This window comes from Oculina patagonica, chromosome 10 (genome assembly GCF_052425735.1).
Source record: "Oculina patagonica isolate OP01 chromosome 10, crgOcupat, whole genome shotgun sequence".
Lineage (NCBI taxonomy): Eukaryota > Metazoa > Cnidaria > Anthozoa > Scleractinia > Oculinidae > Oculina > Oculina patagonica.
The window spans coordinates 16,237,507-16,262,137 of NC_135767.1; the positions used below are offsets into that span (position 1 = coordinate 16,237,507).

The 24,631-nt window shown below is 38.3% G+C and overlaps 2 protein-coding genes across 2 annotated transcripts in view; one reads left to right on the forward strand and one right to left on the reverse strand.

Moving 5' to 3' along the window:
• The window catches only part of LOC144628958 (uncharacterized), a 74,003-nt gene that overhangs the window by 43,835 nt on the left and 5,537 nt on the right, over positions 1-24,631 (forward strand). Inside the window, exons 17-34 of the mRNA XM_078487083.1 lie at positions 834-1,031; positions 1,868-2,116; positions 2,550-2,795; positions 3,303-3,491; positions 3,765-4,001; positions 5,356-5,424; positions 5,650-5,883; positions 6,028-6,189; positions 7,087-7,248; positions 7,968-8,129; positions 13,122-14,659; positions 15,626-16,487; positions 17,096-17,722; positions 18,177-18,416; positions 18,932-19,123; positions 22,123-22,584; positions 23,278-23,448; positions 23,696-23,786. Of these exons, the coding sequence (XP_078343209.1) occupies positions 834-1,031; positions 1,868-2,116; positions 2,550-2,795; positions 3,303-3,491; positions 3,765-4,001; positions 5,356-5,424; positions 5,650-5,883; positions 6,028-6,189; positions 7,087-7,248; positions 7,968-8,129; positions 13,122-14,659; positions 15,626-16,487; positions 17,096-17,722; positions 18,177-18,416; positions 18,932-19,123; positions 22,123-22,584; positions 23,278-23,448; positions 23,696-23,786 (6,091 nt within the window). The remainder of the gene's footprint in view (positions 1-833; positions 1,032-1,867; positions 2,117-2,549; positions 2,796-3,302; positions 3,492-3,764; positions 4,002-5,355; positions 5,425-5,649; positions 5,884-6,027; positions 6,190-7,086; positions 7,249-7,967; positions 8,130-13,121; positions 14,660-15,625; positions 16,488-17,095; positions 17,723-18,176; positions 18,417-18,931; positions 19,124-22,122; positions 22,585-23,277; positions 23,449-23,695; positions 23,787-24,631) is intronic.
• LOC144628744 (uncharacterized protein KIAA1958-like) lies at positions 20,774-21,448 on the reverse strand. The gene has a single exon (XM_078486867.1). It carries the CDS (start codon positions 21,446-21,448, stop codon positions 20,774-20,776), a length of 675 nt encoding a protein of 224 aa, XP_078342993.1.

Genomic DNA, 24,631 nt, shown 5'->3' on the forward strand with positions numbered 1-24,631 from the left:
ATGGTCGGAAATCTTCAGAAAAGCGTCAAAAACATTGTAATTAGTTAGTTTTTATAATAAACAGAATAATACATGGTTGTTTGATGAAATTTATCTTCTTGTGTTCAAATTGTGGAACACTCGGAAGATAAATTTCATATTTCCGCGCAACCATGTATTATCCTCTCTATATAACTTCTATATACTAGTTATGCAACGCTTTCGAGTGGTATACTATGAAATATCCCACAAGTCACTTGTATTTTCTCGGTATACACACTCGCATAGCAATGGTATATTGCAATTCCTGCTTTTGATTGATTAACAGTCAATAGTACATGAGCTCATACACTTTTTTTTTTGACCACAAATTTGGTAGCTGATACGCTTCAACGAAAATGGCTGGGGAGCTCAAATATTGCAATTCTTTGGGCGTTTTTAATAAATATGGATATGGGATCGTTATAGTCAACTCGGTGCTACGCAACTCGTTAACTATCTACTATCTCATATCCAACGGACGCTCGTGGAATAATTGTTAAGTATACCACGAGATAGTGTCGTGTTATTATTTTATACCATGCCATAGAAAATACGCTTTCTAAATATCGTCGAGAACAATATCGCAGCGCACGATGGAAAGGTTGAGTTGATTTCTTTCGAATATTCATTGGCTCTCCAGAATTCTGATTGGCTGTATTTTCTATGGCATGGTATGAAATGGTGTATCCCACGGTTCTTAGCATACATTGTGGTCTTTGGAATAGACCCGTTTGCACGAATGTTGCTGCAACCTCTGTTGAAAACGCAACATAAAATTTTGACATTATTAATCTTTTTTTTTATTATTTCAGTACGGTCGTGTTCTTCTCTAACTGCGCCTCATAATGGCTTTATTTACCCACACATGTGTAAGAATTTCCCGGTCAGTGGCACTGTCTGCTATTTCGAGTGCAGGCATGGTTTCCTAGGCAACGGTGGTATTACCGTGATTCAATGCGGTAATGACGGGAAATGGAGCAAAAATGTGTCTTTAATTTTGAAATGTCTTGGTAAGCGATTTTCACTGGTTTTGATATATAAAGTAAATTGGTCAACATGAATTATCAATTTCCAACTTCCAAGGTACATATTAATAATATAACGTACTATTCTTTCAATTTAACGCAATTGACATGTATTGGACATTCATTTTCGAAAATCACTGTATACCGCTCAGCTATAAATACACATAAGTAAGCAATGCCTAACTCATGGATGTATGGAAAAGACACGAGGCAGTAGTTTATCAGAACGAATTAGAAACAATGTTTTTCATACATTTGCAAATGCTTTAATTTTCTATTAGTATGCTACTCTGTGTGCCCACTTAAACATCATCCCAGTCTTGGCTAATTGTATTGAACAATAGTGAATTTTTTGGTCTTCAACAAATGTTGACTTTGTAAAGACATCTATAAAGTCAGAGAAATGAAGCGTTTAGTTTATTTAAATACACGCTTTCTCAATCAATTGCCGTGGGACCGGATCGTTAAATCACGATACCACGATTAAGGTAATCAAGCGTTGATTTTGATTTCAGTTTTCTCAGTCAGTGATTTTACACAGCCAAAACATATTAAGCAACGTAAAGGATATTTATTTATACATACTTTATATATGCGCGGTATTTAATTCAAAAGGAACATGATACATAAACATTTTTATACAAGAGAAATTAAACCCTCGATCAACTTTTAATCCTGCGTTAGTGCTAAACTGCTTTCCTGATTTCTAAAGCTGTCAAACAGTCCAAGCTACAGATGCCTGTGGGCTGCGCTGGGAAGATGCCATGGCGTCTTTTGATCACGTCTGGAGTAATTGTTTTGTTTTTGGTATATTTCTATAGATGTTACGCCACCGGTGATTATGAGGTGTCCTTCGGATATTCGTGCAAGTATAAACATAAATTCGACAGCGTTGGTCAATTGGACCAAGCCTGTCGCCCTAGACAACAGCAACCTGGCACCACAGTTAACAGTTGTTCCATCAGGGATAAGTCCACCACACATTTTCAACGAAACGACTATTGTTGTGTACACTGCAAGGGATGCAAGCGGAAACAAGAAAGAATGCTCGTTTAAAGTTGTGTTGGAAGGTAAGTCTGAAATAGTTGTACGATTTTGTCGAGTTGTAGAGTGAATTAGTCTTCAAGTTAAGTCTATATCGTAAAACGCTATACTTTCATTTTATCTTTCTGTTATATTGTATTTATTTTCATCATCATCACCATCCTCCTCCTCCTCCTTCTCCTCCTCCTCCTCCTCCTCCTCCTCCTCATCGTCATAATCATCATAATCACCATCATCATCACCATCATTATGATCATCATCATGATCATGACAATCACCATCATCATCATCAGCAACAGCAGCAGCATTTGTCAAATTATCTGGGCTAGCTATAGTGTGATTTGATATTGGGATCTTGTAATTCCGCTGAGAACGTTTTCAATAAAGAAGGGACATTTATCTATATAACTGAGACACGAAACTGCTTTTTAACAACTCGTTGATATATTCTCACCGCAGATAATTTAGGCCCCATGGTTGTATACTGCCCTCCAGACCAAAACATTACTGCTATAAAGATGAAAACAGTTGTGACGTGGAACGAACCCCAGTTTAACGACAACAGCAACAACCCATTGGTAATAAGATGCAGTCATAAGAGTGGAACTCCGTTTTACTGGGGAACTTGGAATGTGCATTGCACAGCCTTCGATAACAACCCGAATAATAACCCTGCTGTCTGTCAGTTTTCACTCAAAGTTGAACGTAAGTATTAGTTAGCGCAACAAGAGTGTCAAAAACGTTTTGAAAAGCCTTCGTTTGGTACCACATGTAAGAATCAATCATTAAAAAATTAATTTTGTCGAAATATGGTTTATTTGAACATGGATTGCCTATGCGGTCAAGATTGCTGCATATTGGACACTTTTTTGCGCGTTTATGGATCTAGAAGTAGTTGCGATCGATAACTACACAAGCAAATATGGCAAAAAGAACACCATTGCTCTTGCTGTACACCGTCAGCGGGCAATCCCGATCGGCCATTTTACTGCACCTCTTAGCGGTGTACATACAAACGAGAGGAAATAGACATTCTGCATTGTGTTGACCAATGTGTTTACCCTACGCATCGTTCGCATACCTTCTTAACAAAACGGCTTTTAATTAAAGCGTAGTAAGGAATTGGTTAATCTTGCCCTACTCGTGGAACTGACCTTGCAATAAAATGGAATTCATTGAAATGAACTTACATTTGTATTTCCCCTTACACAGCAAAAAAATGCAGCAAGCTGTCTCCTCCCGATGGTGGAGCCATGGCTTGTGACGACTGGATGTTTGGAAGGTTCTGTTCACCTTTTTGTCAGAACAACACAGATTTTGCACAACCTTTAATCCATGGAATGTGGGTTTGCGGAGCATCAGGAACTTGGTCCCCAAGTTATCCATTTCCGGACTGTTCAAGTAAGTAGACTAATCTATAAAACCTGAAAAGTTCGTTGTAAATGTCAATTCTACTTGCATGTTAACATTCCGACATACTAGGTTCTGTGAAGAAGAGGCATCTTATCCAGGAAGGCAGAAATACTCTTAGTCGCTTCTTCCCTTAGAAAACCGGCGGAGTTACGCGCTGGCTGCGCACAGCTCGAAAGCAGACTTGTGATATAAAAATCAATACATAAAAACACAAAATATCTCAAGGCTAAAACAACGATTTTGTCTGTAAAACGTTTGTAGAAGTGTTCCACCCTAACGATGTCCGAATGGCAATGGATTTGCATTATTACTATGGTGATTGTAATACGCCAGAAGCCCAGGCACAAATAAAACAGAACTTCATAAAGATTCTGAATGAATCTTTCTTCAACCGAATCTGCCGAGACCCAGAACTTAAAGACAAGTGCAAGGCCAACAACGTAAAGGTCACGTGCTCAGATGTCGTTGCTGTTACAAATAGGAGAAAACGTGCAGCAGGTATGATTATAATTTTATCATATGACCACTGAATTTTGTTTGTTCAAATTTGTTTTTGTTTCGTGGATGCAGATGCTGCAGCCCGTTTTGCGCATTTTGAAAAAAAGCCAATGGTAGCTCGTAGTTTGATTGTAAAGCCAGTAAAGTGCATTTGAACTGCGAGGTGCGTACAAAGTTTTGAAAGTTTTATTTAAAATTAATTGTCAAAATTACAACGAAATCTCCGAGTCTCAGCTCCATTTCAAGGAGATTTCGAGCAGGCCAAATTTCTCGTACATGATTGCAGTTAGTATACATTTCAATGGAAACGTTTATAAAGGACTTCAGCGAAGAACGTTTTACGACGTTTCGGCTAGTCGTGCTCCTTTCAGCGAAGACTGAGTTGAACCTGATTGAACAACTTGCGGTCGATTCTTCTGAGCCGAAATTCAACGAGAGGATTACTTAATTTACCACCAAGAATGATTTTGTGAGTTAACTGACAACGTATATGGAAGATCTTGATCTATGAATCTATACGCTGAACTATATAATCACATGGAAAAACGAATTGTACGGCCCGTTAAAAATTTTGCTTCGCTTCGTTTTCTCTTTCAGTTGGTTTCAAGTTGTTTATTTTCCACGGATCGTAGGATTCATGAACGTCTGCTGTCGCTGCTTAGTCCTTGAATTCGTTAGTTCCTTGAAGATGTTGAGCTCTGCATAACGGTTGACGTCCAAATAGCGCTTACAATGCTTCGGAGAACTAGCGAAACACTGCATTTGCCGAGTTGAAACACTTGCGCTTGCAAACTACAATGGTTTCTAGATAGTAAAGTTTAAACAAGTTGGAAATTCTCATCCTCGGAGACCCAGAGCAGTTAGTGGGGCGAGGGAAACGCGAAAATGCGGGTAAAAAATAGCGTGAAACTGGGGGAAAAAATCGGCATATAAAAGTTGGAACTACTGAAAGATGCCCCTGCAAGACCAGTTCAAAAAGCTCTCTGAATACTGCCTCCTGATTCTTAATATTCCCTTTGTATTATTCTGTGCAATCGAAGGCCAGCCTGACTACAGTCCTTTTGGTGTGTTCTCATACGAAGTATGAACACAAAGCCAGTTCACTCGCTATATCAGTCTTGCTCGTTCGCCAAGAATTTGCTCGGGAAGGAAACGTTTCGGTTAGTGCCTCCCCTGGTCGAACTGAAACATCTTTAATCCTTATAAAATCGCTTTACTAATACTTGAACGGATAGTAGAGTTATAAGATCCCTTTTTATTTTTCGTTAATTTAGCTGGGCGGTTATTTTAGCTGATAGAATTTAGGTACCCTATCTAGGAATCTATCTACCACTCTTTGGTGTCTTATTTTTAGACGATGTCGGACATCATAGCAGAACTCAACCATCAATACCACGAACGACAATCACCCTAGATATCGTTGGTAAGTTAACACTAACTCGTGTGATCCGACTAATGACTTTATCGTTTTCCTAAAGTTTCAGTGTAATATCAGTGCCATAGATACATAAATATATCTTTTTTTCTGTTTACCTCTTACAGTGGACCTCGATGGCATCGAAGAAAGGAAAAACCAAAGAGGTCTTTTCTGTTGTTGCAGTTTGAGATGTCATTGCTATGACACTATTTTTTTGTTTATCTCCTGCAGTGGACCTCCATGGCATGCATGCCAATGACACCAAACAGGACCAGATTATGATTGGCGAAGAAGGAGTGCAGATTGCCAAAAACATCAGCAGAGAAATTAAAACTGCAGTTGATAACGGCAGCTTAAGTCTGACCATCAATGGTACGAAGTTCCTTACAAACAAAAATTCACTCAACATTTCAGAACCAAAGCCGTTTTGTACCAGAGGACAAACTTTCAGAGATGGTTATTGCCGTAAGTACAGAATGGAATAGTCCTTTATTTCAGTTTTTTGAAGCAATACAACTACTAAACACTCTTTTTCTAAAATTAGTTAATCGTAAATGCAAGCAGTGTAGTTGTAATATATGTGCGAGCGATGATCTTTGTATTCTACAGTTAATTGCACAGTGGGCACTTTTTTGAACAAGATAAATGGAAAATGTGAGGACTGTCCTATTGGTACATACCAAGAGTTTCCTGCACAGCAAAATTGTTCAAGGTGTCCACCGAATACTTCTACAACAGAGTCACGAACAGATAACAGCACCAGCTGTTTTGGTAAGTATAGCTTATCTAATAAGTTTAAGAAAAGTTTTCTTCGCGCGGTCGACTCTTCCCTCTTTTGTGTTATGGCGATTTAAATGAGCAATTTTTAATTTAATGTCGTATACCTCTTTCTAAAAGCGCTCTTTTAAAATTCTGCTTCTGTAATGACACACTAAAGTATTCATAGTTTGCCAATCTGCAGTGGCAAGTCATGAAGTCCTGTATCCGCGCTGTATTCTCTGCCCCAAAATTGTCGGAAAAGTCCAAACTTTGAGATTTCCGAAGGTTTCACGACCAAAACACGATCAGTTTCCAAAGGAGATATGTAATTATGGTAATTATATTCCAAGATTCAATATTGGTTACTATATTGGTTCTATATTGATTCTATAACTGGTTACCCGTGAAGCAACAACTTGAATGGCATACTCTGAAGATCACGCACAAAGCATTACACGACCCAAATTGGCCTAAGTACCTGGACGTGAAAAGGTTTAAACATGAAAGAAAACTGCGATCAAATGCAGGAATATCGCTAGAAATACCGCTGACATCAAACACTTTCCAAGACCAAGTAGCGTCAACCTTTAATAAATTGCCCATCACCTTACGGAATTGCAAAGAACACAAACAATTTTCAAAGGGCACTTTTAAATATTTATTAAGTCAAGTTAAAAGAGAAATAATGTAGATTAATGGTAAGAATATTGCGTTTTTAAAAAGGATACGATTGTTTATGCCGAATATTATTGTAATTCCTCCGAGTTGCAAAAATATTCAAATTTGAATGGAAAATAGCTCATAGACTTCCTACAATCTATATGATGTATAACGCTAAGGGTAGTAGAAAGTTTAGAATTATTGATTGACGACTTAAAACATTTATCGATTTATTTCTCTTTATGAAAGCTCTCTGCAAATCTGGTTCATATTCTCCTACCGGAATGGAGCCCTGTATTCCTTGTGACAAGGGTTATTATCAAGACTCGAGGGGGCAGCTCTCATGCTTACAATGCGGTCCCAACCAAACAACGCCTGCTGAGGGATCCAATAGCTCTTTGAAATGCGGAGGTATTTAAGAACATTCCACATATGCTATATCAGATCAAATGGTACAAAATCCGCTATACTGGATAGAAGGCTATGCATCGAGGCAGCCAAAACAAAGAAAGCCACTTTTCACTTACTGAAGCCGCTTTGTTTCAGAGGCTGCAGCATTCTTTTGCCATCCAGAATGGAAGATTCTGTACCAAGTGCCCCTCGGTTGCATTACTATTGATTTTAAAACAGTGTAATGGTTCGTTAATTCTGAATAATATGTGCGGATATTGCCTTGTCAAGTCACCTACATTGCCTTGTCTAATTTGGCACAAAAAGTGTCTTATAACGGAAACTGGAAAAGCTGACAAATATGTTGGTGGTGGCCTGTAATGGACTGTTATCCAATGAATCCAAAAAATCCAACGTTCCTGTCTCTTCACGATTGAGCACCAGCGTAGTAACCAATGGGCAGCTGTTGTTATGATTGGTCGAGTCATACGGTTGCTAACTCACGCAAATAACGTACTGTTTTTATCCAGCTCCTTTTTTAATCACCGCGTAAGTTTCCTTAATTATAAATGTCAATGCAGTATCTGCATGTATATCCGTTTGTATAAAGTACTACATGTATGGGTTTTAAAATATTGTTTTCGCACACAACTGGAGACCATTCCAAGCCAAACAGCGCAACAAAACTTCATCTGGATAACATACATCATAAACGCTCTTTAATGAATTATTTCCCACAGTTCCATGCGCCCCTGGATCGTTCTCTCCAACCGGGCTGGCTCCATGTACTTTGTGCGACCGACGCTCCTTTCAACCCCGTAATGAAAGTCGCGTGTGTTTTTCCTGCCCGGGAACAACCATAACACTGAAGCCTGGGTCAAATAACTCTCAGGATTGCATAGGTTAGTGGTCTCAATTAACATTTAAGGGACTAAGCCACAGGAGGCGCATGCGCGCGACAGAGTTAAATAGTTTGAAAGACCTTCGAAGCGTTGGGAGAACTGTTTCAAATATTATCGAAATATCATCATTTCAAATAATCTTCTGTTTGCATCAAGTTATATCTCAGCGATCGAGTTATATCTCAGTGATCGTTGAGAAGTTTATATGCATATTTAGTTTATAATATAATATTATTATTCATCGTTCGCAGAACCTTTTTCCGAAGTTGTTTTAGGCTTTTGTCTTTAAGAGTAATTTTTTGTGCTCAACTAATCTACGAAACTCAATGTTTGGCAAAGGAATCACCATGTGATTTGACTTCATTTCATCTTGTGTTCATCGTGGGTCGCTGACAAGGTTAATTTTGGCGGAGAGGCCAGCCGTTTGCAAAAAGTGTTTCAATCAATCATTAAAAAACTCATTAATAATTCATAAAGAAAATACAAAAGAAATTAATGTTTAATGAGTGTCTTTATATCTGATAAAGACACGGCTAAACTTTACGTCCAATTTTCTAGGCCAAAATAACCCAAAATCTAAATATTAGTGCAAAAATGAGTTGATCTACATCAGAAGATTTTTAAGTGGCAGTTTCTCTTAAAGCGGTCCATCGCATTTCGGGTCGGAAACAAGTTTTCCCTCAAACTTTGCCCAGTGAACTATCTTAGGTTGTAAGTAAATTCAACGACTTTAGTTTTTGGAAATACGTTAAAATATATTTTTTAGAGCTTTCAACAGTGAAGGCTGCAAAAGGCCTAATTTTGAGCTTGACCAGAACGAGAGTTGACGAGCTCGCCGTTCAAAAACAACCAAACGCACCAAATTATTATTATTATTCCTAAGTTAAGTGGTCCTTCAAAGGTTGGAAACGCATGTTAATTTTGATATATTTTGATTTACGGGTCCGTGAAAATTTAAATATCAGCAACCGTAAGATCGCTTTTTGTAAACATGCAAAAGTATGGTGTCTTCGCCGGCCTTTATTTCACGAGTCCAGACCAGACCATTCTAAATTCCAACTGAATCCTACTAAACAGATGTTAGAAAGCATAGAAATATAAAAATACCTTGCACTTTTTATCTTCCTTTGCCACAGCGACTTCGAACATTTCGCGCTTATGCGAGTCAGTAAGCTCATTTGCATAATGTGTATGAAATACTCGCATAAGCACGAAATGTTCGAAGCCGCTGTGGCAAAAGAAGATAAAAAGTGCAAGGTATTTTTATATTTCTATGCTTCCTAACATCTGTATAGTAGGATTTAGTTGGAATTTAGAATGGTCTGGTCTGGACTCGTGAAATAAAGGCCGGCGAAGACACCATACTTTTGCATGTTTACAAAAAGCGATCTAACGGTTGATGATAGATTAATTTTCACGGACCCGTAAATTAAAATGTATCAAAATTAACATGCGTTTCCAACCTTTGAAGGAACACTTAACTTAGAAAAAATAATAATAATTTGGTGCGTTTGGTTGTTTTTGAACGGCGAGCTCGTCAACTTATAAAATTTCTCGTTCTGGCCAAGCTCAAAATTAGGCCTTTTGCAGCCTTCACTGTTAAGAGCTCTAAAAAATATATTTTAACGTATTTCCAAAAACTAAAGTCGTTGCATTTACTTACAACCTAAGATAGTTCACTGGGCAAAGTTTGAGGGAAAACTTTTTTCCGAACCCGAAATGCGATGGACCGCTTTAAGAGAAACTGCCACTTAAGCCGTTCAATAAATTCGCAGTACGTGTTTTATCAAGTCTAAAACAATCGGCTGCGCCTCGTGTTTTAAACTTGATAAAACACTGCTGCTCATTTACATTGCATCAATCAATTTATTAATGTCATGCGCGGGATGAGGTTGCCCTCTATATCCGAGCCAGAGGCTCATGTTAAAAGCGCATGACAATAATTAAAATACATTATAAAAACAATAGAAACTAGTATAAGTAAAAAATAATAAAAATAATTTAACATTTTAAAATAGCTAGATCAAAATATCTTATGAGTAAAAAAAAAATTGAAATGTAAAAATGCTTTAACCCACCCACACTAAATGTTACACCCAGGATTGAAAACTTGAAAAATGATAATTATACTAAAAATATGTCGCTAAAATCTATGAAATACAATAGTTACATTTGCAACTAGCCTTAAAATTAAAAAAGTCAAATGTTTCCAAATGTTTTCGAAAGTCTCTCAAGTTACTAGATTGTCTAACATGAGAAGGCAGCTGGTTCTATAAGTGAGTTAATTTGTAGGTGAATGGGTTGTGGTAGAAGCGATTGTTGTAGGGTGGTTGAACAAGATTTAAGCCACTGTTCCGTAGGTTGTAATGAGAATTGCGTTGTTGAAATAAGTCGAAGATGTAACTCGGTCCATTATTTTAATACATTTAAAAAGCAAGGTGACTGACTGATCGTACCTTCTATGTTCGAGTGATTACATGTTCGCTATAGACAAAATGGAATTATATTCTAAGCTATTTCCAGCATTCAGAAGGGTTTTCAAAGAATAATGGTTAGCAGATTCAAGTTTATTGATTAACGTTTTGTTAAATCCCAATAAAAGTGGGCTGCAGTATTCCATGTGAGGTAGGATGTAAGTTTTATACAGCAACGAATTTGGTAGGAGATTTTATTATATGACTAGCTCCGTGAGCGGTCAAGATGAAACGAATCCTGTGCTCTGATTGGCTACCCGAGCGGTCAAGATGGAGCCATCTTGACCGCTCGGGATCGCCCGCTGTGTTCCCGCAAGCGAAAAAACTTTTCAGTTCCGTCGACGCTACTACAAAAAGCTTTTCCGTCGTAAACTTGAGCTATGAAACCATTCACCGAAACAAAACAAATATTTTCTGCCTGTTTCTAGCGAAAGAGAGTCCAATTACAAAGAAATAGGTCTTGAAGCGAACGAGAACAAACTAATTAAACAGCAAATGTTAACGAGTTTCGTGAATTTTATTTCCCACAACAACCAGCTCAGCTATTAGCTTAAATAAATACAAAAATTAAAACGCAAAGCGACTTGAAGACATGATATCGGTTTTGTTCGGCGGAAAAGAGAGAGAAGTCAGTGACATACCTGAAGAATAAACAATTCGGCAAACTTGTCATTTGTGTAAATCTTGATTGAAATCTTGATGGAGAAAGCGGTCGGCACGGCGAACCATTCAGGCACTGTAAGCTTATAAAACATCTTCTCACCGAAGCCTCTAACGCTCAAGTCGAATAAGGTCGTGTCGTACATTTAAATAAATGATGTAGGAAAGTTCAAGCTCTTCCCGTGAATTTATAAGTCCCAAACGCTTTCAACAATCACAATTTCAATATTCAGCTCGTGTAACCGTGTCGGCAGGTTTGCACCACTGAAGCGCCAGAAGCGAGCAAATACTCTCACTGCAAAACGTCCAATAATCAAAAGCTGGCGGCCAGATAGAATGGACATTCTTGTTTCAAGGCTTCAAACTCAACGTCGATTTGCAATTTTAGTATCCTTTTGAGGGTTAAAAAGAGGTAAATTTCGCTGTTGTCGTGTCGTTTTACTTCGTCTCGATTCATTCAAGAATTTGACAGTCAGTCATTAAACTTTTAAACCAATGAAATGATTTTAGCGTGCGCCATTGAATGTGCATGCAACTGGCTTCCTTTTCAGTACTCGAAAAAAGTCATATAATAAATCCTTTATTGACCAAGCTTGTTCCGTCAAGATGGCAGGATATTGGCCTCGTTCTTTTTTTGCGTGTTTATGGACCGAGACGAAGTCGAGGTCCATAAACACGCAAAAAAAAGAACTTGGCCAATATCCTGCCATCTTGACCTTACGCTTGGCCAATAACCCATATATATTTGACATTTCTGTGTTTGTTTTCAAGTGCATATATTTTATTGGCTTTGCTGTTCGAAATACATCCGCTCTCATTCTAATATTGCAGAGTTTAATTTATTTTCGCTTGTTCTTCATAGCCTATTTGGAACAGAGTTCAATACCAAATATATTTTTTTTGTTTTAACTTGTACCGCAGCGACTCACGACATGTACAATCAAACTATTTCTAGAAAAAAAGGCGGTCATAACAGATCATGATTATAAGCCGTTTCAGTCGCATTCGGCATGTAAACATGAGATAAGCGATACATGAGTTTAATCTTTAGCGTTTGGAACCGCTTTTTCTCTTTCTAGAGTGGTATAACTGTATAATTAAAATTTGATTTATTCTATTTGTGTATGTTGCCTGTGTTCGCTGAAAATGACACGTTTACGGTTTATCGACGACGAAGAAAAAGAGGAATTGAACCCTAACCGTGACGGACCTCCTTTGAGGGTCCTGAAAAATGGTATTTAGACTCGATGTGCCAATGTTCAAAAAGTTTGATCACTTAAAATATCATGCAATCTTTAAAATAATTGAACGATACCCGTGCAGCGCTGTAACCAACTGAGCTATCAAGCCAACTGAAAGCTGGTCACTTGTGAGTTCGTAATATACCCGTCGATGGAGAAGATATGAAATGAATATATGAAATTCATATATTTGTACTGCGGATATACATTTTAAGCAACTGAAAGATCATCGCAGTAATGTACTCAACTTAAGCAATTGAGAAAAGCAGGCTTGAACTGGAATCGAACCCATGACCTCTGCGATTACCAACTGAACTATCAAGCCAACTGGGAACTGGTCACTTGTGAGTTCGTAATATACCCGTGGATGGAGAAGATCATCGCGGTAATGTAGTGTACATTACTGCGATGATCTCTCATTTGCCTAAAATGTATATCCGCAGTACAAATATATGAATTTCATATATTCATTTCAATAACAATAACAATTCCAAAAAAATACTTTTGTAGACAATGCTGTAAAAAGATTTTAATTAGACTTCGTTTTTCTTCTTTCTCGCAAGTGGAGATCAATACTATTTATTTCTACATGTTACAAATGCTGCTTATTTTTTCAGAGATTGATGAGTGTGACTCAAACCCTTGTATCAACAACTCGACGTGTACAGACCTTATTGGCGATTTCTTGTGCTCCTGCCAACCGGGTTACACTGGGAAACAATGCGACGTCGATATTGATGATTGCAAAGACCAACCTTGTTTTAACAATGGCACATGTCATGACCTTGTCAACAACTACACCTGTACATGCGCACATGGCTACAGAGGATTCAACTGCGAAGAGGATATTGATGAGTGCCTTTCATCACCGTGTTCTAACAACGCCTCATGTGAAAATATCCCTGGAGGTTATCTATGCCAGTGTGAACCGGGTTATACGGGAAGGCTATGTGATATGGACATTAATGAATGCCTTGTATCTCCCTGTCAGAATGGAGCCACTTGCAGAGACAAGGTAAATAACTATGAGTGCGTCTGTGTAGCGGGTTTCCAAGGAAATGACTGCGAAGAAAATATCGATGATTGCGCGAGTGACCCTTGCAAAAATGGCGCCCAATGCCTGGACAGAATTGACAGTTATGACTGCGTCTGCCCTGCAGGTTTTAACGGAACCAACTGTGAGCACAATATCGACGAATGTGCTGTCGCAGACTGCAAGAACAACGCTACCTGTCTAGATCAGGTCAACGGGTTTTACTGCATCTGCGAGAAAGGATTCACCGGGATAGCATGTGAGGTTGAAATTGACGAGTGTTTCTCCAATCCCTGCAAGAACCAAGCCAGTTGCGTGGATATGCTTAATGGTTATCGGTGTGACTGCCGCGATGGGTTTGATGGTCTGCATTGTGAAAACAACATCGATGACTGCGCTTCGAGCCCTTGCTCAAACAACGGGTCGTGTCACGATGGTGTGAACAACTTTACCTGCGTGTGCCCGCAAGGTTTCACTGGTAAAATCTGCGATGTGGACATCGACTACTGCGCTTCGTCGCCTTGCTTCAACAACGGATCTTGTATTGACGGCGTAACTTCCTTCACTTGCCAGTGTGTAGATGGTTTTGACGGAGATCAGTGCCAGATCAATGTCGACGATTGCAAAAATGCTACCTGCTTAAACAATGGCACTTGTGTTGATGGCATAGACGAATATGAATGCGCATGTGCTTACGGCTTTGCTGGTATTAGCTGTGAAGTAAATATCGATGACTGTGGGCTGAATCCATGCGTGCACGATGGATCTTGTGTTGATCTGATAAATGACTACCATTGTAACTGTAAAAAGGGATACACAGGAAAAAATTGTAGCATTGACATTGATGAATGTGCCAGCTCTCCTTGTCGCAATAATGCTACTTGCATTGACAAAGTTGATAACTACACTTGTGCCTGTATCGATGGATTCAACGGACGACACTGTGAAGTTGATATTGACGACTGCGTAGTGAACTCATGTGGTAATGGATCCACATGCAGGGACGGTATAAACAGTTACAGCTGCGACTGCGCCCCCGGATTTTTGGGCGACGACTGTACAGTGGAAATTGATGAGTGCGCGTCATTCCCTTGTCTCTATGGCGGGACATGTCATGATCAGGTAATGTGACAATGATAAACAGCAAGTTACTGTGCTATATACGCAAAGCTAACAATAGCATAAAATGTATATATTTAGACAGCTTAGAACGATTTTTTGATGTCGTTTTTCTCAGCTGAGTAACTTAAGGCATTGCCATAAGCCCACAGCACATTTTAGGTATTGACACTTTGAGTGTTAATGTAAAAAAGCCAAATTTCCTGTCTTCCAAATGTTTAGTCATGGTACCGTTTATTTTCGGTAGGTTCTTTCCAGAGCAAATATGAAAACACATGGTTAACCATTATTCTCATAGTCCTTGCATTGGTAGCTTTTTAACGGGCTCGCAAACTTTGGTCATCAAATAATAACAGGATGTAAACATAAATAGAAAAGTGAGGGGCGGCCTGTTTATAGTTTTTACAGCATTGTTACAAAAGTATTTGCCCGTTAAATTGAACAAATACTCAAAATTAAGTATATTTTGTAATTCACACAATGTGAAACGAAATGTACCAAGAGCGGCTAAAAACGTCAAAGATTAGACAAAATTGATTTTTTTTTTGTAACGGCATAAGCTTACTCGAAAAACTCCAGGAGGGAGTTCTCTTCAAATATTGATTTCTTTGTTTCCAGCCGTAAAGTTTTTGAAAGTTCCCTTTGCCTTTCACTTCACTTGGCCTGAAATGTAGTTCTGTTTAGCCACGATCCTAAGCAATAATGCATTTTGAGTTATGCAAAAAATACTTTAGAACTTTTTTTCTAGGCTGATAAATAATATTAAATTCATCGGCAAGATTTTCATTTGATAAGTTTAAGCACAATCAGGACAATGAAAAAAGCGAAACGTAGTGTTATAGTGTCTTATTAGAGGCATGTCGTATAATGCTGTTGGCATGTCGTATGATCCTGTGGTTTCGGGTATGTAGGGTGGTAGGAATGTCCTGTTTACAAATCATTCTAACCCAGTTATGTTTTACACTGCAGATCAATGCCTTCACCTGTGTCTGCCAGACGGGATTCACTGGTCCGCAGTGCGAAATAAACATTGATGACTGCCAATCCAGCCCGTGTACAAACAATGGCACGTGCTCAGATTTGGTGGCAAATTACACTTGTTCTTGCCCAGAAGGTTTCAACGGCTATCACTGTGAAAACCGCATCGACTTCTGTAAAGCAGCTAACTGCAGCCAAAATGGCATCTGCGTCAACTCTCGAACTGATTTCTACTGCAGCTGCAGCAGTGGATATTTTGGGAAATACTGCGAGTACGAAATAGACGAGTGTTTAGCAGGTCCTTGTGCCAACAATGCAACCTGTCTTGATGCCGTCAATAGTTTCACCTGTTCTTGTACCGATGGGTATACAGGGAGGCTCTGTGAGCTTAACATAGACGACTGTGTTGATAATTACTGCGAAAATAATGCTATTTGTGTTGACCATACTCTTGGATATTCCTGTCTGTGTCCCGCAGGTTACAATGGAACTTATTGCCAAACGGAGATCGACGAATGCGAATCAAACCCGTGCACTAACAATGGAACCTGTGTCGATCAGACACCTGGGTACAAGTGCATTTGTCTAGATCAGTTTACTGGTGAGAACTGCAAGAACCTCACTAACCTCTGCCTTTCAGCACCTTGCCAAAATGGTGGTACATGTAAATCTGATAACTCTTCAGAAAACTTCAGTTGTAAATGTAAAGCCGGTTTTACAGGAGAAACTTGTGAAGAGAACATCGATGACTGTGCTTCAAACCCGTGTATGCTAAACTCTTATTGCCTGGATCTCGTGAACAGCTACAAATGTGAATGCTACCCTTCTTACTCTGGAGACAACTGTGAAATCTGTAAGTAATTTGATAGTTGTGAAACAAGGGGATACGATAAGAGATACCATGGACGTGATATGTTATATACACGAAGCTGTATAAAAAGTCCCACTTGCTCTAGCTTCGGGTAATTTCAATCGTTACGTTTTTTACTGAAAGAAATGCGGCGACTATGGGGTTCTCGTTCCCGCAATGATAATTCCATTTCTTCTGTAGAACTGTTTAAACGATACTGTTAATAGAGCAAAAGAGATGCCAATCCCTATAGCAAATTCGGCCCCCCTGGGTTACCGGGTAACGGTGCGTGGAACAGAATGGGCAATTTTATTTTGAAAACAGAATGCATTTTAGACTGGCCAATCAAGGTTTGTACACAGCAGGCAAATTGCTTTGTTTGTGCAAGCGTCACATACCTGATACTATACAGGAAGGCACTGATTAGTATAAGAGAATTCCTTCTTTAATATGAAGGAATATTTATAACCGGAATCCCTTCATAAGCGGTGAGGGTAAAAGCCAGCAAAAACGTCTAAATGGTTAAGAACGAAAGGCCCTGTTAAAATATTATGCTGATGAAGATGTAGCACACGAAAAAGTATATGCTATATTTTTTTTTTCTGTTGCAGTTCTTGGCAACAATTTTGATCTGATTTTTAAACGCAAGAGCGCAGACGACATGGTTTTACTGTCAGATGGCAAAAGTCTTCCAAACATGGAATTTTTCACAATCGCCCTTTACGTTCAAGCAGACTCCAGGTACAAAACAGGAACACTGTTTAGCTACAGTGTTCCTGGGCAACGAGAACACATCATTATACTGTCCTTTACCGAGTCTCAAGTTCATCTGGCGATTAAAGATGAAATAGTCACAGCTGATTTTAAGTTAGCAGACGATCACTGGCATTTCCTGGGAGTAGTGTGGAACGGAATTGCTGGAAATGTTTCCATATATGTTGATAAAGAAGAAATAAATAAAGCGGAAAAAGTGAACACCGGGGATATTATTGTCGGAGGTGGGTGGATCGCACTTGGACAGCGGTATCTTGCAGAGGAAAAGATACCAGATCTTTCGACAGCTTTTGTCGGCACCTTGCATCAAGTCGGATTTTGGAATGTTCCAGCAGATCCTGAACTCATGTGGAATGCAGCCCATAGTTGCAGTTGGCCTGTTGCCGGAAGTTTACGAGCATGGAACAGCTTTCTACAAGGAATTAAAGGACAAGTAGAAAAGAGGTTTAAGACGCAATGCAAAGGTATATGGCAATTTCAACAATAACAGTTCTTGTTCATTTCTTTAGTTTTCAAGATTACTCATTCGCTTTGGCGTGAAAATACAGTGTTAATTTATAATTTTACATGTATAAGTACATAATTGTTATGGCAACGTTTCCTGTATCCTTGTATCAAGATGACGTCCATGTTTAAAGATGTTCTTTTTCTTAGGTCTTAACTTTCTATTGTGTTTTTTCTTGAGTTTCATCTAGAGTAGTTAATGGATCTTTCAGCGACAACTTATAAATTATTCTAAAACGACATTAGTTTATAGAGCTGGTGCTTGTTAATAAAAGAAGGAAAATACCAATAAAAATTATGACAACGAAAGTAAAATTGAATATTCAGTTTGGAAATTACATTATAGCTTTGCAAGGCATGAGAGGGTTAAATGATAAGTAAAAAAACGACGTGACTCACTTTTTTGCTTTGCAGCTTTTGACATGTGCACAACAAACTGCTCGCACGTCCGCCAATGCGAATCTCGTCAGGGAACTACCTCCTGTACTTGTCAAGCTGGATTCTCAGGTTCGTTCTGTGAAATCAATATAGATGACTGCCGCTCAAATCCTTGTGTTAACGGAAAGTGCGAGGATGGCGTCGACCGTTATGACTGCGTCTGTGACAAGGGTTATTGGGGGACTAACTGCGAAAAGAAGATCATCAAAGAAGCAGGTATGGTGTTTATGTGCCCACTTGGATGACCTCTCGTTTTTGATTCCATGGCTTCCTTCGGTGCCCTTTGCCTTCTTGAAATTGTGTCCGTCGATCGTGAGGTGGTTTTGAAGTATCGTAATGCAATTTCGGATGCTAAGTTTTCTACGCGACAATAAAGAAAAACAATCGCGCAAAGCAGTTTGGTTGGCAAACCTCTTTAGGTCGGTGGTGTGCATGAGTACATGTTTCCATCACGAATAAATCTCTGTCGAATTGCTAAAATGACGTTCTTTTCACTAGTCTTCTGAGTCAAGGATGAAACGTTGGTAAATATACTTTTTTTTTAATAGTTTATTTAATCTCTTTTGCAGTTAAAAGAAACTGAATTATCGAGTGTATATATTACGAGTTATAATAATAATAATATAATAATAGTTTATTTAATCTCTTTTGGCCTTATCATATATCTTGCTTAAATAACCAACTGCACGATTATTAAAAACAGCACTTACAGTGTTCTCTCCACTCAACAGTGTGTCCGACATTGAAAGAGCCCAAGAATGGAAAAAAATCTTGCCAAAAGGTTGCTGGGAAAAATCTATGTGTCCTGACCTGCGATAAAGGTCACTCTTTCGAAGCTGAGGCAATAACAACATATGGCTGTGGACCTGACACAGATTGGAAATGGAATAGCCAGACAGATCTAAACGTACCCGTGTGCTTAAGTGAGTAAGATAGCATAATGGAATCCATTTGTTTATGCTCGGTTCTCTTGGCAGCCAGAGACGTTTCTGTCACGATTCCAAATCCCGGTCAGGCCAAAAACGTCCGGCATGTGGCGAACGAAACACGCATGGGGGAAAATTGAACCTTAGGCAACCAGCTGTAAATGTTTGTTTAACTCAGTTGACGCTTAAAATTCGGAATGTTCAGTGTATCTGTTGTTGGCGTTCAATGCAGTGTTTATTGGTCGAGATACTTTTCGACAAAAAAAAAAACAAAAACTTATGTTGATACATATAAAAAATGAGCTGCCTTAAGTGGTAAGGTTATCACTGATTATAGCTGGGAGACCTACAATTTTCAGATTAAAACCTTACAAGGTTTATCACTTCAAATCTTTTTTACAGGGTTTAAGTCAAAAAGCGTCAATAAAAACCGCTATCAAAGCTAGTCACTTAAAAAAACCCATCTGATTTGCCTTGGGGATCGATGGATGAAGCTTCTTGTTCAAAAAATGGAAAGAAAATTGTCATTATCGTACTTTGAAATCATATCATATATAATCTTATGTTGTCAGCACAGCTGTTATCCTTTAATGTCTGAGAACTGTCTAATATCCGTGATAACACCAACAACATTTTTTTTTATCAGAGCCTGAGAAGGTTCACAAGAACCATGTAAACTATTGGAAAAATCTCACGTGTAGCTATTTTGTAAAATCGTCTTTAAAGCGATTCAGTGGAATTCATGATCAGTGGAAGTTTGTTTTTGATGTTTAGTGTTGTTAGAAATGATTTCTTTTGATAAGATATTTGAAACAGTAGCACAGAATTTCACAATAAGAAGTTGATAATTTTGGTACATAATTTTGTCCAATTAATTCTCAAAACCCTGGCGGATTCCCTCTTTATAAGTAAGAGGACTGCATGTCTGTCCATTTGGGAATACAGTGGATTCCGATAAAACGATCCTCTATATAACGATATTCCCGATATAACCATCAATATTCTATGTCCCGGCAAAAGTTACAATAAAATGTATGGGACAGAACCCTGATATAACGATCTTCGATATAACGATATTCCCGATAAAACGATGAGATTGTAGCGAACCGAGCGTAAAATCTATAACGATATTATCAGTACACAGTCACAATTTAAGCAAAACACTCAATTTAATACAATAACAGAACAGTAAACGGGTTATCTCTAACGTTTCTGACGCTCGTTGATACGTATCAGAAAACTCACTCGTTCGCTACGCTCACTCGTTCGTTTTATGACACTACTCAACTCGTGAATAAAAATCGTACGCGCGCATTTTCCATGAAGTAATCTTTATTTATATACAGTATCATTTCGTATATCATCGTAGATAGCTGTCGTGAATAAAAATCGTACAAAGCATTTTCCATGCTGTAATATGTTTATTTCATAGGTACTGAGATTTTCTTTTCCGTGCTACTGAGTAGACAAATTTATTTGCAAAAATTAAATGACACTGTAAAACCATTCAAGTGCTCAACAACTGAGTAAATCAAAGATCTACAGCATTCAAAATTTTTAAGTTAAGTCAAATGTCTGTTAATAAAGGAAGCCATGCCAATAACAAAGTTAAATCAAGAAGATAAATCACAATTTATTTCAGTCAATTTATTTTCCGTCGGTCGCAAACATTTTCAGCGGTACGGTTCTGACATCGCTGCAGTCTGATCCCGTTCTAGTTTTTGTTTGTCTTTCATTGAACTCCAAGTACTCGACTCCGCTTGCCGTTTTCAGTAGCTTACTCATATCACGATGTTCTTGGCACCCACGGAGTCCGAAGTGAAGAGTGTTGTTTAGCCAGAGCGTGTTTAGAAGTGCCTCGGGACTACACATACCGAGCAAACCCTTCTCGCACGATATTTTCAACTCTTCGCTTGTCAAAGCTACCGACGATTTCGGTTTATTTCCTTTTCCTAGCTTTTTTAGCTGCTTTTGTTTAGACTGTAGAACTTTCCTGGTTTTCTCAAACACCAAGTCGTTGATTATGCTTACAGAATAGCTCTTTTTCTTCAGATGTCTTTCGAAGCTAGCCACTAAACTTCGAAGAGAAGTCGGCTCGTATTTATTTCCATCTTTGGTGCGGACGGCAATGATGAATTGGCTGATGTATTCATTCAGCTCAACAGCCGGAATATTTTCTATTTTTCTGTCTTCGTTCTTCGTTATCAAAAATCTTTCAAGCAATTTTACATCTCGTTCAGTTTTTTGAGCGGTGTTTTTGTTTTCCTGTTCTAAAATGAATTCTTCAACTGAAGAAGCAGAAGCAAACCTTCCCTCGGTCATTTTTCAAAGCGCGGGTTTTCTTGTCGGCAACGGCTGTGGGATGACGTTTCCTTGAATACGTTCATTCATCACCAGTGAAAATTCGTCGTTCGCGTTGCTAATTGGACGAACGATATTTTTTCACAGTGAAATTTTGTCGTTCGTGCTCCTGATTGGCTAAGCTCTGAATCAGTACGATTTTTACACCCTACGATTTTCATGAGTAAATCTCAGTACCTATGAAATAAAGTCTGTTTATCCAGAAAAAAGTATATGTTATGTTTACCCCAATATAACGATATTTTCGGTTATTTTACGGACATATCGTAATATCGGGAGTTTAGATATAACGATATAATTTTACTGCTCCCTTGGCATATCGTTATATCGGGGTTCCACTGTAAAAATATTTTTTTATCCAATTCCAAATTGGACAGCATGTATTCTTATAACGTATCTAAATTGAAATTAAATCATGCCAATTTAATTATCTAATTAATTAATTAATTAATTAATTTAATTATTGTATGTTTTCCTTATCCACGCCCTACATCTCCAACTTCACATTTACATTTTCTGAATATTGAAACAAATACCTGCAAAACGTATATCTAAATGAGGATCCCCCGTACATTTATGTTTTCTACCCGTAATAAAACTTTGAAGTCCTGATTATGACTCACTTCCAACCACAGGTGACGCTGAACCAAAAGAAATAGAACATGGCTTCTCGATAAAGTTCCCTGGTATGCAATGCAACATCATTCAAAGTCCCAAAGAGTTACGCTCCGCAGTCGAGAAGGAAATTACTGACACTCTTTCAACAGTTCCAGGTTGTCGAGCATGCGTATTAAAAGAGGTCACCGTTCCCGGGTGTGAATCGAAAGCCAAAAAAAGAAGATCATCAGTGGATCAAGCCACTGAAGTTCTGTTTTCCCTGTTGGTTAAATCAGTTGATTTATCTTCAACGGTAGACAACATCGAAGAAACAAGTGAAGCAGTCTTGTTTCAAATGCAGTACGCTGTTGCCACAGGGCAGTTCACGATTAGTTTACATGGAATGAACAGCACCGCCGAGAGATCTTCACTTAAACATCTTTTCTCGAATATTACTTGCAGTCCTGGCTTTGTCAGGAGCAATACTGGAAAGGGATGCGGTAAGTATCATCTTAATTAAGAAAAACCTATTTGGATGAGATGAAGTGTGGTATGGGATGGCATGAGATTTGTTAAGCATCGGTTATATTATTATTTGTATATCCTTTTTGATACATTTTATATAAATTATTACTTGTACAATTTTTATGTGTTTAACTATGGCTAGCTAACATAAAAATACATTGCTAATTGTAACATAAAAAATAAGACCGATGCCCTTATATGTTTATCCATGAACTTAAGTGCTTAGGAGGTCTTGTAACCGTGTTTTTAGTCCGTGTAACCTGATATCAGGATGAATGGGATGTTCGAGCTTTACCTTGTTTTCATTCACCCACTAACCCCCCACCACCCTAATGGATACGTATACTGGTCCATAGGGGTTTCTTCTTATAACTCATTTGTGTATTGCCTAAAGATACAACTTGACTACTGCATAAGGACTCGAATCATTCAGTTGATGACCACTGATAACTGGACCTTAGTTCCGATTCTATGGCCACTAGCTAACTCAGCCCCTATACAAAAATACAAAAGGACTGCTATCGCATCGAAATAGTGATGCAGTTAGCCTTGCAAAACCTTCTAGGACTGAATCGCGATGGTCCAGCATCTGTAATGATGGAGGAGCAGTAGACTTTGTTGCTTTGTACTTTAGCAATCAATTAAAACTTGTGTTTGATTTTAAACAGTGGCTTGCCCCGTGGGAACATTTCACGATCAAACGAGTTTGAAGTGTAAACCATGTGATAAAGGCAGATACCAAGACAAGGAAGGCCAGCCCAGCTGTAAAAGTTGTAGCACAGGAAAAACGACCGATAACCTAGGCACTGCTAACAGTGATAAATGCATCAAAGGTAAGGGTACATTACAATTTGCCATAAGGGTATTTTTAATTGTACTAATTAAGAATCGTTAAAAGAAAGTCCCTAATAAAACGGTTTCATTTTTACGAATATTAAAATTTAGGTTCGTAGCTTTTTACCAATTGCATACCAAATGTATGAACTTATATGATTATAAAAACTGGAAAAAGATTGCAAAGTTTAAAAGGACGCGTTATGCAGAATGACGATGACCTTACTTTCATTCTTTCCATCAAAATTTCAGGTGACCAGAGTGGCAAAACTACCACCGTAATACTGGCAACACTATTTTCTGTCGTCCTGATTTTCGTCGTCGCCATAGGATTGTACTGCAGGTATGTCTAGAAGAATACTGGAAACACGCTTCCAGTTGGGATCATTACGTAATGTTTAACAAATGAGCAGCAGTGTTTTATCAAGTTTAAAACACGACGCACAGCCGAGTGTTTTAGACTTGATAAAACACGAACTGCGAATTTATTGAACGGCTTAAAAATCTTCTGGTGTAGATCAACTCATTCTTGCACTAATATTTAGATTTGGGGTTATTTTGGCCTAGAAAATTGGACGTAAAGTTTAGCCGTGTCTTTATCAGATATAAAGACACTCATTAAACATTAATTTCTTTTGTATTTTATTTATGAATTATTAATGAGTTTTTTAAAATAAGTTAACATGTTCGTCTGAAACATTTTAAAGTTGATATATATGCATGTACATGCACTTATTTTAACAAGCTGAATTCTGAATGGTCCATAGTGCTTAAAAGTTGGTCATTCCAATAGACCACTTTTCTGTGGCGTAATGACGAATGCTTGTAAATCACAAGCCGCCAGGCGAGCGATTTATGAGCTTTTAGAAAGTTCCCCTAAAATCCCACGTGGGTTATTGCGCCAATGAAATCATAGAAAGTGTGGTCTATTTCTTTTTTGAAATATCTTTGAAAAACGTTTGTCAAAGAAAGTGAAATCGATTTTAAATTTCGTAGTCAAGCTGCTGGTTTTTCAACGCATTCATCGGATGACACGGTAAACAATAACAGCTTCTTCAAGAATTGAACACAGGTTCAGCTCCACACACACAAAATCAAATCCACGGATCAGCAATACGACGAAAACGTTTTAAAGTTATAAGACTAAGTTTTAAAAGTCATAAACTAAAGAAAGAGAGAAAGACAAAC

Bases quoted from the DNA above. Each gene is read 5' to 3' on its own strand.
- LOC144628744 (XM_078486867.1), bottom strand. From the start codon at position 21,448: ATGACCGAGGGAAGGTTTGCTTCTGCTTCTTCAGTTGAAGAATTCATT.